Source organism: Bombina bombina, chromosome 3 (assembly GCF_027579735.1).
Source record: "Bombina bombina isolate aBomBom1 chromosome 3, aBomBom1.pri, whole genome shotgun sequence".
Taxonomy (NCBI): Eukaryota; Metazoa; Chordata; class Amphibia; order Anura; family Bombinatoridae; genus Bombina; species Bombina bombina.
The window spans coordinates 352755573-352770843 of record NC_069501.1 but is presented as its reverse complement, the minus strand read 5'-3'; the positions used below and the strand labels follow the sequence as shown (position 1 = coordinate 352770843).

Genomic DNA, 15271 nt, shown 5'->3' with positions numbered 1-15271 from the left:
GAAATAATGTATGAGCCTTAACTGCAGTAAAAGCGACTGGTAGCAGGCTTATTAATAACAATTCATAACTTTTCAAATGTATGTTTAAAACGTTTACTGGCATGTTAATCGTTTTTTGTGAGGTACTTGGTGATAAAACTTATTGGGGCATGATTTTTACCACATGGCCATCTTTGTTTTCTGTATAGAAACAGTTATCTGAGCTTCCCCACTGTTGTAATATGAGTGGGAGGGGCCTATTTTAGCGCTTTTTTGCGCAGTAAAAATTCAGTCACAATCTGTCTACTTCATCCTCCATGATCCAGATCGTCTCTAGAGAGCTCAGGGGTCTTCAAAGTTCATTTTGAGGGAGGTAATCAGTCACAGCAGACCTGTGACTGTGTGTTTTGACTGTGATAAAAACGTTAATTATTAAATTGTTATCCGTTTTTGGGTATTAAGGGGTTAATCATCCATTTGCTGGTGGGTGCAATCCTTTGTTAACTTAATACATTTACTGTGAAAAATTGGTTGCTATAACTATTTTGGTTCATTGTTATTTCAACTGTGACAGCTTTTTGTGCTTCTTAAAGGCACAGTAGCGTTTTTTATATTGCTTGTAAATTTATTTAGAAAAGTATTTCCAAGCTTGCTAGTCTCATTGCTAGTCTGTTTAAACATGTCTGACACAGATGAATCTCTTTGTTCACTATGTTTAAAGGCCAATGTGGAGCCCAATAGAAATTTGTGTACTAATTGCATTGATGTTACTTTAAATAAAAGTCAATCTTTACATGTAAAGAAATTATCACCAGACAACGAGGGGGAAGTTATGCCGACTAACTCTCCTCACGTGTCAGTACCTTCGCCTCCCGCTCAGGAGGTGCGTGATTTTGTGGCGCCAAGTACATCAGGGAGGCCCTTACAAATCACTTTGCAAGACATGGCTACTGTTATGACAGAAGTATTATCTAAATTGCCAGAATTAAGAGGCAAGCGCGATAGCTCTGGGTTAAGGACAGAGCGCGCGGATGAGGTGAGAGCCATGTCAGATACTGCGTCACAATTTGCAGAACATGAAGACGGAGAGCTTCATTCTGTGGGTGACGGATCTGATCCAGGGAGACTGGATTCAGAGATTTCTAATTTTAAATTTAAGCTTGAGAACCTCCGCATATTGCTAGGGGAGGTATTAGCGGCTCTGAATGATTGTAACACGGTTGCAATTCCAGAAAAATTATGTAGGTTGGATAGATACTATGCGGTACCGGTGTGTACTGACGTGTTTCCTATACCTAAAAGGCTTACAGAGATTATTAGCAAGGAATGGGATAGACCTGGTGTGCCTTTTTCCCCTCCTCCCATATTTAGGAAAATGTTTCCTATAGACGCCACCACACGAGACTTATGGCAGACGGTCCCTAAGGTGGAGGGAGCAGTTTCTACTTTAGCTAAGCGTACCACTATCCCGGTGGAGGATAGTTGTGCCTTTTCAGATCCAATGGATAAGAAATTAGAGGGTTACCTTAAGAAAATGTTTGTTCAATAAGGTTTTATCTTACAGCCCCTTGCATGCATTGCGCCTGTCACTGCTGCGGCGGGCATTCTGGTTTGAGTCTCTGGAAGAGGCCATTCGCACAGCTCCATTGGATGAAATTATGAACAAGCTTAAAGCACTTAAGCTAGCTAACGCATTTGTTTCTGATGCCGTCGTACATTTAACCAAACTTACGGCTAAGAACTCCGGATTCGCCATCCAAGCGCGCAGAGCGCTATGGCTTAAATCCTGGTCAGCTGACGTGACTTCTAAATCTAAATTGCTTAATATTCCTTTCAAAGGGCAGACCTTATTCAGGCCCGGCTTGAAAGAAATTATAGCTGACATTACGGGAGGTAAGGGCCATGCTCTACCTCAGGACAGGGCCAAATCAAAGGCCAAACAGTCTAATTTTCGTGCCTTTCGTAACTTCAAGGCAGGAGCAGCATCAACTTCCTCCGCTCCAAAACAGGAAGGAGCTGTTGCTCGTTACAGGCAGGGCTGGAAAGTTAACCAGTCCTGGAACAAGGGCAAGCAGGCCAAGAAACCTGCTGCTGCCCCTAAGACAGCATGAAGAGAGGGCCCCCTATCCGGAAACGGATCTAGTGGGGGGCAGACTTTCTCTCTTCGCCCAGGCTTGGGCAAGAGATGTCCAGGATCCCTGGGCGTTGGAGATCATATCTCAGGGATATCTCCTGGACTTCAAAACTTCTCCTCCACTAGGGAGATTTCATCTTTCAAGGTTATCAGCAATCCAAATAAAGAAAGAGGCGTTTCTACGCTGTGTACAAGACCTCTTACTAATGGGGGTGATCCACCCAGTTCCACGGACGGAACACGGGCAAGGATTCTATTCAAATCTATTTGTGGTTCCCAAGAAAGAGGGAACCTTCAGACCAATCTTGGACTTAAAAATCCTAAACAAATTCCTAAGAGTTCCATCATTCAAAATGGAAACTATTCGAACCATCCTTCCCATGATCCAAGAGGGTCAGTACATGACCACAGTGGACTTAAAGGATGCCTACCTTCACATACCGATTCACAAGGATCATTATCGGTACCTAAGATTTGCTTTCCTAGACAGGCATTACCAGTTTGTAGCTCTTCCCTTCGGATTAGCTACGGCTCCAAGAATCTTTACAAAAGTTCTGGGCTCACTTCTGGCGGTACTAAGACCGCGAGGCATAGCGGTGACTCCGTACCTAGATGACATTCTGATACAAGCGTCAAGTTTTCAAACTGCCAAGTCTCATACAGAGATAGTTCTGGCATTTCTGAGGTCGCATGGGTGGAAGGTGAACGTGGAAAAGAGTTCTCTATTACCACTTACAAGGGTTCCCTTTCTAGGGACTCTTATAGATTCCGTAGAGATGAAAATTTACCTGACAGAGGCCAGGTTATCAAAACTTCTAAATGCTTGCCGTGTCCTTCATTCCATTCCACACCCGTCAGTAGCTCAGTGCATGGAAGTAATCGGCTTAATGGTAGCGGCAATGGACATAGTACCATTTGCGCGCCTGCATCTCAGACCGCTGCAATTGTGCATGCTAAGTCCCCTACTAAATCTGGATCAAGAGACCAGAGATTCTCTTCTATGGTGGCTTTCTCGGCCACATCTGTCCAAGGGGATGACCTTTCGCAGGCCAGATTGGACGATTGTAACAACAGACGCCAGCCTTCTAGGCTGGGGCGCAGTCTGGAACTCCCTGAAGGCTCAGGGATTATGGACTCAGGAGGAGAAACTCCTCCCAATAAATATTCTGGAATTAAGAGCAATATTCAATGCTCTCCTAGCTTGGCCTCAGTTAGCAACTCTGAGGTTCATCAGATTTCAGTCGGACAACATCACGACTGTGGCTTACATCAACCATCAAGGGGGAACCAGAAGTTCCCTAGCGATGTTGGAAGTCTCAAAGATAATTCGCTGGGCAGAGTCTCACTCTTGCCACCTATCAGCGATTTACATCCCAGGCGTGGAGAACTGGGAGTCGCGAGACTTTTCATCCGGGGGAGTGGGAACTTCATCCGGAGGTCTTTGCTCAACTGATTCATCGTTGGGGCAAACCAGATCTGGATCTCATGGCGTCTCGCCAGAACGCCAAGCTTCCTTGTTACGGATCCAGGTCCAGGGACCCGGGAGCGGTGCTGATAGATGCTCTGACAGCCCCTTGGGTCTTCAACATGGCTTATGTGTTTCCACCATTCCCGATGCTTCCTCGTTTGATTGCCAAGATCAAACAGGAGAGAGCTTCGGTGATTCTGATAGCGCCTGCGTGGCCACGCAGGACCTGGTATGCAGACATAGTGGACATGTCGTCCTGTCCACCGTGGTCTCTGCCTCTGAGACAGGACCTTCTAATTCAGGGTCCTTTCAACCATCCAAATCTAATTTCTCTGAGGCTGACTGCATGGAGATTGAACGCTTGATTCTATCAAAGCGTGGCTTCTCGGAGTCGGTTATTGATACCTTAATACAGGCTAGGAAGCCTGTTACCAGAAAAATTTACCATAAGATATGGCGTAAATATTTATATTGGTGCGAATCCAAGAGTTACTCATGGAGTAAGGTTAGGATTCCTAGGATATTGTCCTTTCTACAAGAGGGTTTAGAAAATGGCTTATCTGCTAGTTCGTTAAAGGGACAGATTTCTGCTCTGTCTATTCTTCTACACAAACGTCTGGCTGAAGTTCCAGACGTTCAGGCTTTTTGTCAGGCTTTAGCTAGGATTAAGCCTGTGTTTAAGACTGTTGCTCCGCCGTGGAGCTTAAACTTAGTTCTTAACGTTCTTCAAGGCGTTCCATTTGAACCCCTTCATTCCATTGATATCAAGCTGTTATCCTGGAAGGTTCTGTTTTTGATGGCTATTTCCTCGGCTCGAAGAGTCTCTGAGTTATCTGCCTTACATTGTGATTCTCCTTATCTGATTTTTCATTCAGACAAGGTAGTTCTGCGTACTAAACCTGGGTTCTTACCTAAGGTAGTTACTAACAGGAATATCAATCAAGAGATTGTTGTTCCATCACTGTGTCCTAACCCTTCTTCAAAGAAGGAACGACTTTTGCATAATCTGGACGTAGTCCGTGCCCTGAAGTTCTATTTGCAGGCAACTAAAGATTTTCGTCAAACTTCTTCCCTGTTTGTCGTTTACTCTGGACAGAGAAGAGGTCAAAAGGCTTTGGCTACCTCTCTCTCTTTTTGGCTTCGTAGCATAATACGTTTAGCCTATGAGACTGCTGGACAGCAGCCTCCTGAAAGGATTACAGCTCATTCTACTAGAGCTGTGGCTTCCACCTGGGCCTTTAAAAATGAGGCCTCTGTTGAACAGATTTGCAAGGCTGCAACTTGGTCTTCACTTCACACTTTTTCAAAATTTTACAAATTTGACACTTTTGCTTCTTCGGAGGCTATTTTTGGGAGAAAGGTACTTCAGGCAGTGGTTCCTTCTGTTTAATGTTCCTGCCTTGTCCCTCCCTTCATCCGTGTACTTTAGCTTTGGTATTGGTATTCCATAAGTAATGGATGACCCGTGGACTGACTACACTTAACAAAAGAAAACATAATTTATGCTTACCTGATAAATTTATTTCTCTTGTAGTGTAGTCAGTCCACGGCCCGCCCTGTCTTTAAGGCAGACCTAAATTTTAATTAAACTCCAGTCACCACTGCACCCTATGGTTTCTCCTTTCTCGTCTGCTTTGGTCGAATGACTGAATATGACATGTGAGGGGAGGAGCTATATAGCAGCTCTGCTTTGGGTGATCCTCTTGCAGCTTCCTGTTAGGAAGAGATATATTCCATAAGTAATGGATGACCCGTGGATTGACTACACTACAAGAGAAATACATTTATCAGGTAAGCATAAATTATGTTTTTCCTATTGATATTTAATGCATCTTTCACTTGTTGGATTTACTGCATTATTATTGCAATAGTTAATAAAGAAAAAGCTTAATTATATATTTTTTTGTAACATTTTTAGACACTGGCCTTCTATATACATTTGGAGATGGACGACATGGCAAACTGGGATTAGGGGATGAGAATTTCACCAATCAGTTTGTACCTACATTGTGTTCCAATTTTTTGAAGTTTACAGTTCAATCGGTAAATATTCTTTCTTTGCTGGAATTATCAGCCTCTTATTTTTTTTCATGTAGTTGTGCTGCATACTATATGCTAATGTTAAAACTAATTTTGAATCACATTTTTTATATGATAGACAATGTTGCAATTAACATGCCTCTCCTACGTCTTTGGTTGTAAATTTGTAATTTTCAAACTCAGTTTGAGAAGATTATAAACTAAATACCATTTCTCCAACATTGGTGTGTCCGGTCCACGGCGTCATCCATAACTTGTGGGAATATTCTCTTCCCCAACAGGAAATGGCAAAGAGCACAGCAAAAGCTGTCCATATAGCCCCTCCCAGGCTCCGCCCCCCCAGTTATTCTCTTTGCCGCTCTGAACAAGTAGCATCTCCACGGAGATGGTGAAGAGTATGTGGTGTTTAGTTGTAGTTTTTTATTCTTCTATCAAGAGTTTGTTATTTTAAAATAGTGCTGGTATGTACTATTTACTCTGAAACAGAAAGAGATGAAGAGTTCTGTTTAACAGAGGAGTATGATTTTAGCAGCAGTAACTAAAATCAATTGCTGTTCCCACGCAGGACTGTTGAGCTGAGAGAACTTCAGTTGGGGGGAACAGTTTGCAGACTTTTCTGCTCAAGGTATGACTAGCCATTTTTCTAACAAGACTGTGTAATGCTGGAAGGCTGTCATTTTCCCTCATGGGGATCGGTAAGCCATTTTCTTAGACTTAGAAAGAATAATTATTATGGGCTATTAACTGGTGGACACTCTTAAGGGCTAAATTGATTGTTTATTTAAGTTGTTTTTTAAAGTTTGAAGTAATTTTCACACTTTTATTGTTTGGGGAACGTTTTTATCGCCAGGCACTAGTTTAGACACCTTCCCAGTCAGGAAGGGACTTTCACTATAGTAGGCAGAGCCTCATTTTCGCGCCATTATTGCGCAGTTACTTTTGAGTACAGTGCATGCAGCTGCATGTGTGAGGGTCTGGTATTCACTGAAAACGTTCCTAGAAGGCTTGAATTGGTATCGTATACCCCCCTGGGATTGGTGAAGTCGCAACAAAGGCTGTGGCTGGGACTGTAGTGGGGTTAAAATTGCAAACGGCTCCGGTTTCCACATTTTAAGGGTTAACAGCTTGAAAATTGGGGTGCAATACTTTGAATGCATTAAGACGATGCATTGGTGACGATTGGATAATTCCTTCATAGTTTTTCACATATTCAGTAATAAAGTGTGCCCTGTTTAACATTTAAAGAGACAGTAACGGTTTTGTTTAAAAACGGTTTTTGTGCTTTATTAACCAGTTTAAGCCTGTTTAACATGTCTGTACCTTCAGATAGATCATGTTCAGTATGTATGGAAACCAATGTGGTTCCTCCTTCAAATATATGTGATAATTGTGCCATAGCGTCCAAACATAGTAAGGACAGTACTGTCACAAATAGTAAGGTTGCCCAGGATGATTCCTCAGATGAAGGAAGTAGAGATAGTTCTACATCCTCTCCTTCTGTGTCTATACCAGTTATGCCCGCGCAGACGACCCCTAGTACTTCTAGCGCGCCAATGCTTGTTACTATGCAACAATTGACGGCAGTAATGGATAACTCCATGGCTAATATTTTATCCAAAATGCCAGCATTTCAGAGAAAGCGCGATTGCTCTGTTTTAAATACTGTAGAGCAGGAGGGCGCTGATGATAATTTTTCTGTCATACCCTCACACCAGTCTGAAGTGGCAGTGAGGGAGGGTTTGTCAGATGGAGAAATTTCTGATACAGGAAGAATTTCTCAGCAGGCAGAACCTGATGTTTTGACATTTAAATTTAAATTAGAGCATCTCCACGCATTACTTAAGGAAATTTGTGCAAGATGGACAAGTTCCTAGAGGTCCCGGTGCACCCTGATGCCTTTCCGATACCTAAACGGGTGGCGGACATAGTGAATAAGGAGTGGGAGAAGCCAGGCATACCTTTTGTCCCTCCTCCTATATTTAAGAAATTGTTCCCTATGGTCGACCCCAGGAAGGACTTATGGCAAACAGTCCCTAAGGTTGAGGGGGCGGTTTCTACACTAGCCAAACGCACGACCATTCCCATTTAGGACAATTGTGCTTTCAAAGATCCTATGGATAAAAAGTTGGAGGGTTTGCTTAAAAAGATTTTTGTACAGCAAGGTTACCTCCTTCAACCTATTTCGTGCATTATTCCTGTCACTACAGCGGCGTGGTTCTGGTTCAAGGAACTGGAAAAGTCGCTCAGTAGGGAGACTCCGTATGAGGAAGTCATGGACAGAATTCACGCACTTAAGTTAGCTAATTCCTTTATTTTAGACGCCGCTTTGCAGTTAGCGAGGTTAGCGGCGAAAAATTCAGGGTTTGCAATTGTGGCGCGCAGAGCGCTCTGGCTAAAGTCTTGGTCGGCGGACTTATCTTCCAAGACAAAATTGCTTAATATCCCTTTCAAAGGTAAGACCCTTTTTGGGCCAGAATTGAAAGAAATTATTTCAGACATCACTGGGGGAAAGGATATGCCCTCCCACAGGATAGGCCTTTCAAGGCTAAGAATAAGTCCAATTTTCGTTCCTTTCGCAATTTCAGGAATGGACCGGCTTCTAACTCGGCAGCCTCTAGACAAGAGGTTAACGCTTCCCAGACTAAACCAGCTTGGAAACCAATGCAAGGCTGGAATAAGGGTAAACAGGCCAAGAATTCTGCTGCTGCTACCAAGACAGCATAAAAGGGTAGCCCCCGAACCGGGACCGGATCTAGTAGGGGACAGACTCTCTCTCTTTGCTCAGGCTTGGGCAAGAGATGTTCAGGATCCCTGGACACTAGAAATAGTCTCTCAGGGTTATCTTATAGAATTCAAGGAACTACCCCCAAGGGGAAGGTTCCACATTTCTCACTTATCTTCAAACTAAATAAGTAGACAGGCATTCTTACATTGTGTAGAAGACCTGTTAAAGATGGGAGTGATACACCCAGTTCCAACTGTGGAACAAGGTCAGGGGTTTTTACTCAAATCTGTTTGTAGTTCCCAAAGAAGAGGGAACTTTCAGACCAATTCTGGATTTAAAAATTCTAAACAAATTTCTCAGAGTTCCATCGTTCAATATTGAAACCATTCAAACAATTTTACCTACAATCCAGGAGGGTCAATATATGACTACCGTGGATTTAAAGGATGCGTAGCTACATATTCCTATCCACAAAGATCATCATCAGTTCCTAAGGTTCGCCTTTCTGGACAAACATTATCAGTTTGTGGCTCTCCCATTCGGACTAGCCACTGCTCCCAGAATTTTCACAAAGGTGCTCGGGTCCCTTCTGGCGGTTCTAAGACCAAGGGGCATTGCAGTAGCACCTTATCTGGACGACATTCTAATTCAAGCGTCGTCTCTTTCCAAGGCAAAGGCTCATACAGACATTGTTCTAGCCTTTCTCAGATCTCACGGGTGGAAGGTGAACGTAGAAAAGAGTTCCCTGACTCCGTCGACAAGAGTTTCCTTTTTGGGAACAATAATAGATTCTTTTGAAATGAAGATCTTCCTGACAGAAGTCAGAAAGTCAAAGCTTCTAAACGCTTGTCAAGTTCTTCTCTCTATTCTGCAGCCTTCCATAGCTCAGTACATGGAAGTAGTAGAGTTGATGGTTGCAGCAATGGACATAGTTCCTTTTGCTCGAATTCATCTAAGACCATTACAACTGTGCATGCTCCAGTAGACAGGATCCCCTGTCTCAGGGAATGAGTTTCTGCAGACCAAAGTGGGTCATTGTCACGACCGACGCCAGTCTATCAGGCTGGGGCGCGGTCTGGGATTCCCTGAAAACTCAGGGTTTATGGTCTCGGGAAGAGTATCTTCTCCCGATCAAAATCCTGGAACTGAGAGCGATATTCAATGCTCTCCGGGCTTGGCCTCATCTAGCGAAGGCCGGATACATAAGATTCCAGTCAGATAACATGACGACTGTAGCTTACGTCAACCATCAGGGAGGAACAAGGAGTTCCTTGGCGATGAGAGAAGTATCCAAGATCATCAAATGGGGAGGAGGATCACTCCTGCCACCTATCTGTAATCCACATCCCAGGAGTAGACACCTGGGAGGCGGATTATCTGAGTCGTCAGATTTTCTATCCGGGGGAGTGGGAACTCCACCCGGAGGTGTTTGCCCAGTTGACTCAATTATGGGGCATTCCTGACATGGATCTGATGGCGTCTCGTCAGAACTTCAAGGTTCCTTGCTACGGGTCCAGATCCAGGGATCCCAAGGCCACTCTAGTGGATGCATTAGTGGCGCCTTGGTCGTTCAACCTAGCTTATGCGTTTCCACCGTTCCCTCTCCTTCCCAGGCTTGTAGCCAGGATCAAACAGGAGAAGGCCTCAGTGATTCTGATAGCTCCTGCGTGGCCGCGCAGGACTTGGTATGCAGACCTGGTGAATATGTCATCGGCTCCACCATGGAAGCTACCTTTGAGACAGGATCTTCTAGTACAAGGTCCATTCGAACATCCAAATCTAATTTCTCTACAGCTGACTGCTTGGAAATTGAACGTTTGATTTTATCCAAGCGTGGGTTTTCAGATTCAGTGATAGATACTCTGGTCCAAGCCAGAAAACCTGTGTCTAGAAAGATTTACCATAAAATATGGAAAAGATATATCTGTTGGTGTGAATCCAAGGGATTCTCCTGGAGTAAGATTAAAATTCCTAAGATCCTCTCCTTTCTCCAAGAAGGTTTGGATAAGGGATTGTCAGCGAGTTCTCTAAAAGGACAGATTTCTGCTTTATCTGTCTTGTTATACAAACGACTGGCAGCTGTGCCAGAGGTACAAGCTTTTGTACAGGCTTTGGTCAGAATCAAACCTGTTTACAGACACTTGACTCCTCCTTGGAGTCTAAATTTAGTTCTTTCAGTTCTTCAGGGGGTTCCGTTTGAACCCTTACATTCCATAGATATCAAGTTACTATCTTGGAAAGTTCTGTTTTTGGTTGCTATTTCTTCTGCTAGAAGAGTTTCTGAATTATCTGCTTTGCAGTGTGTTCCACCCTATCTGGTGTTCCATTCAGATAAGGTTATTTTGCGTACCAAGCCTGGTTTTCTTCCAAAAGTTGTTTTCAACAAGAATATTAACCAGGAAATAGTTGTTCCTTCTCTGTGCCCGAATCCAGTTTCAAAGAAGGAACGTTTGTTACACAATTTAGATGTAGTCCGTGCTTTAAAGTTCTATTTAGAAGCAACAAAGAATTTTAGACAAACCTCATCCTTGTTTGTCGTTTACTCTGGTAAGAGGAGAGGACAAAAAGCTATTGCTACCTCTCTTTCTTTCTGGGTGAAAATCATTATCCGATTGGCTTATGAGACTGCCGGACGGCAGCCTCCTGAACGAATCACAGCTCACTCCAGTAGGGCTGTGGCTTCCACATGGGCCTTCAAGAACGAGGCTTCTGTTAATCAGATATGTAAGGCAGCGACTTGGTCTTCTCTGCACACTTGCCAAATTTTACAAATTTGATATTTTTGCTTCTTCGGAGGCTGTTTTTGGGAGAAAGGTTTTGCAAGCCGTGGTGCCTTCTGTTTAGGTAACCTGATTTGCTCCCTCCCTTCATCCGTGTCCTAAAGCTTTGGTATTGGTTCCCACAAGTAATGGATGACGCCGTGGACAGGACTCACCAATGTTGGAGAAAAGAGAATTTATGCTTACCTGATAAATTACTTTTTCCAACGGTGTGTCCGGTCCACGGCCCGCCCTGGTTTTTTAATCAGGTTTGAAAAATTTTTCTTTTTCTTTATACACTACAGTCACCACGGCACCCTATAGTTTCTCCTTTTTCTCCTAACCGTCGGTCGAATGACTGGGGGGCGGAGCCAGAGGGGGAGCTATATGGACAGCTCTTGCTGTGTGCTCTCCTTGCCTTTCCCTGTAGGGGAGGAGAATATCCCACAAGTAATGGATGACGCCGTGGACCGGACACACCGTTGGAGAAAGTAATTTATCAGGTAAGCATAAATTCTGTTTTTTTTGCGCTCTCTCCCCTTTCTTTTGCTCTCTTTCTCCACTCTCTTTTGCTGTTTCTCTCCTCTCTTTTGCTGTTTTTCTCCCCCTCTCTTTTGCTCTCTCTCTCTCCCCCTCTCTTTTGGGCTCTCTCTCCCCCTTTCGTTTGCTCTCTCTCTCCCTCCTCTTTTATGCTCTCTCTCTCCCCCCCTCTCTTTTGCTCTCTTTCTCCCCCCTCTCTTTTGCGCTCTCTCTCCCCCCTCTCTTTTGCTCTCTCTCTCCCCCCTCTCTTTTGCTCTCTCTCTCCCCCTTCTCTTATACTCTCTCTCTCCCCCCTCTCTTTTGCTCTCTCTCTCACCCCCTCTCTTTCCCCCTCTTTATTCCCTCTCTTTTGCGCTTTCCCCCTCTCTTTTGCTCTCTCTGTCCCCCTCTTTTGCTCTTTCTCCCCTCCTCTCTTTTCCCCCTTTCTTCCCCCCCTCTCTTTTGCGTTCTCCCTCTCCCCCCTCTTTTGCGCTCTCCCCCTCTATTGCTCTCTCTCTCCACTATTTTGCTCTCTCTCCTTTCTCCCCCTCTCTTTTGCTCTCTCTCTCTCTCCCCTTTCTTTTGCTCTCCCTCCCCCCTCTCTTTTGCTGTCTCTCTCCCACTCTCTCTTTTGAGCTTTCTCTCTCCCGTCGTCACGACCCGGCCCCGTCCGCGTCACACCGTCCTCTTCACTCCCAGCCCCGCCCCCGTCACATACGGTCGGCCTAGGCCCAGATACCAGGAGGTCAGTGTGTTGAAGGCCAGGTGTGTTTGTCCTCGCGCTGTCTCTGCGCATGACAGCTTCGGACAAACACACTTGGCCTTTTATATTATAGGATATATATATATATATATATATAATGAAGAAGGTAAATCCCACCAGGGGGAATGAAGGAGGAGACCCGGAGACTGCAAACTTGGTATCAATATCTTTTATTCAGCCGAATGGCCAAATGACAGGTGTAGGTACAGATAGACACCTGACGCGTTTCGTGCGTGCATGTGTATATATATATATATATATATATATATATATATATATATATATATATATACTGTGTGTGTGTGTATATATATATATATATATATATATATATATATATCGATATAAATATATCAATATCAATAATTAAATTCCAGGCGCTTAATTTCAGTCATAAATTTAGCTTTTTTTTTTTTTTTTTGGAATATATTGTATTTCATTTTTAAAATCGCCATTTACAAAAACTACAAACTAGAAAGTACGTTTTCAAGATAAGATTTTAAGGCTTTGAATAGGAAAAGTACTCCTGAAAAACAGCTGATGAATTTTTTCAATGCAGTGTATTGTAAAATTAACACAGTGTGATGCTATCAGAAAACTGTACAATAAAAGGGGGTTCTAAAGAGTTTTAAATGAATTGGAATTCCTTTATATTTGGAAAAAAAGACACTTTGGACTATAATATAGATCCATTCAATGTTAAACCTGTAGTAATGTAGGATAAACTATTTTCTGGTCTTAAAGGGACAGTCTAGGCCAAAATAAACTTTCATGATTCAGATAGAGCATGTAATTTTAAACAATTTTCCAATTTACTTTTATCACCAATTTTGCTTTGTTATCTTGGTATTCTTAGTTGAAAGCTTAACCTAGGAGGTTCATATGCTAATTTCTTAGACCTTGAAGCCCACCTCTTTCAGAATGCATTTAACAGTTTTTCACCACTAGAGGGTGTTAGTTTACATATTTCATATAGATAACACTGTGCTCATGCACGAGAAGTTATCTAGGAGCAGGGGCTGATTGGCTAGACTGCAAGTCTGTCAAAAGAACTGAAAAAAGGGGCAGTTTGCAGAGGCTTAGATACAAGATAATCACAGAGGTTAAAAGTATATTATTATAACTGTGTTGGTTATGCAAAACTGGGAAATGTGTAATAAAGGGATTATCTATCTTTTAAAACAATAAAAATTCTGGTGTAGACTGTCCCTTTAAATCCAATATAATATTTAATCTATAATGTGGGTCTTTGGTTCTGTTCTTGAGAGAGGATTGAATATTTTGAAACATTTAAATTAACTTTTAAAGTGTTAAATATTAGTTTTTATGATGCATCCAGTTTGAACGATCAGTTTTTGCACTGGTGTCCCCATTTGATGGATGTGAGAAGGGGCATCTTGACCAGGGATAGGCACAGACAAGGCTGTGGCGGACATTTTCCAAAGTACAGACCTTAGTGAAGGACTCCAAGGTACATTTGAAATTAAAAACATTATTTTATAGTGCTTGGTGTTATTATACTGATGCCGATACCACTGATCCTATAACCAGCCCTCCTCTGGCTATATCCATGAGCCAGTGTCACTACTGTGTCATTATATAGCGCTGGGTGTTATTATACTGATGCAGATACCACTGACCCTATAACCAGCCCTCCTCTGGCTATACCCATGTGCCAGTGTCACTACTGTGTCATTATATAGTGCTGGGTGTTATTATACGGATGGAGATACCACTGACCCTATAACCAGCCCTTGTCTGACTATATAGCATGTGCCAGTGTCACTACTGTGTTTTCTCCTGTTAAGTGTAGTCAGTCCACGGGTCATCATTACTTATGGGATATTAACTCCTCCCCAACAGGAAGTGCAAGAGGATCACCCAAGCAGAGCTTCTATATAGCTCCTCCCCTCTACGTCACACCCAGTCATTCTCTTGCACCCAACTAATAGATAGGATGTGTGAGAGGATTGTGGTGATTAAACTTAGTTTTTTATATCTTCAATCAAAAGTTTGTTATTTTAAACGGCACCGGAGTGTGTTGTTTTCTTCTCAGGCAGAATTTGAAGAAGAATCTACCTGAGTTTTTGTGTATGATCTTAGCGGACGTAACTAAGATCCATTTGCTGTTCTCGGCCATTCTGAGGAGTAAGGTAACTTCAGATCAGGGGACAGCGGGCAGGTTCACCTGCAAAGAGGTATGTTGCAGTATATTATTTTCTAAGGAATGGAATTGACTGAGAAAATACTGCTAATACCGATATAATGTAAGTACAGCCTTAAATGCAGTATTAGCAACTGGTATCAGGCTGATATGTATGTATGTTTACACTTAAGTATTTCTGGGGAATGGCACTTCACTGGGAAAATACTGTATGCATATAACTTTTAGCCTAACTTGCAGTGTGAGCGACTAGCAGCAGGCTTTTAATGACATTTCATAAATTAGATTTTAAACGTTTGCTGGCATGTTAAATCGTTTAATTATCTGAGGTACTTGGTGAAAAATTGTTTTGGGCGTTATTTTCCACATGGCTGTCGTTTGTTTTAAATTAAAACAGTTTACTGAGCTTCCCTCACTGTTGTAGTGTGAGTGGGAGGGGCCTATTTTGGCGCTTTTACTACGCATCAGAAATTCAGTCACAGTCTGCCTTTTTCTCCCTGCATGATCCAGGACGTCTCTACAGAGCTCAGGGGTCTTCAAAACTAGTTTTGAGGGAGGTAATCACTCACAGCAGACCTGTGAGACTGTGCTTTGACTGTGATAAAAACGCTTATATTTCTCTTGTTAAGTGTATCCAGTCCACGGATCATCCATTACTTATGGGATATTAACTCCTCCCCAACAGGAAGTGCAAGAGGATTCACCCAGCAGAGCTGCTAT

The 15271-nt window shown here is 42.9% G+C and overlaps 1 protein-coding gene across 2 annotated transcripts in view; it reads left to right on the top strand.

Moving 5' to 3' along the window:
* The window catches only part of RPGR (retinitis pigmentosa GTPase regulator), a 295048-nt gene that overhangs the window by 49133 nt on the left and 230644 nt on the right, over positions 1 to 15271 (top strand). For both annotated transcript variants that reach the window (XM_053706468.1, XM_053706467.1), the window contains exon 9: positions 5500 to 5624. In XM_053706468.1, the coding sequence (XP_053562443.1) occupies positions 5500 to 5624 (125 nt within the window). The remainder of the gene's footprint in view (positions 1 to 5499; positions 5625 to 15271) is intronic.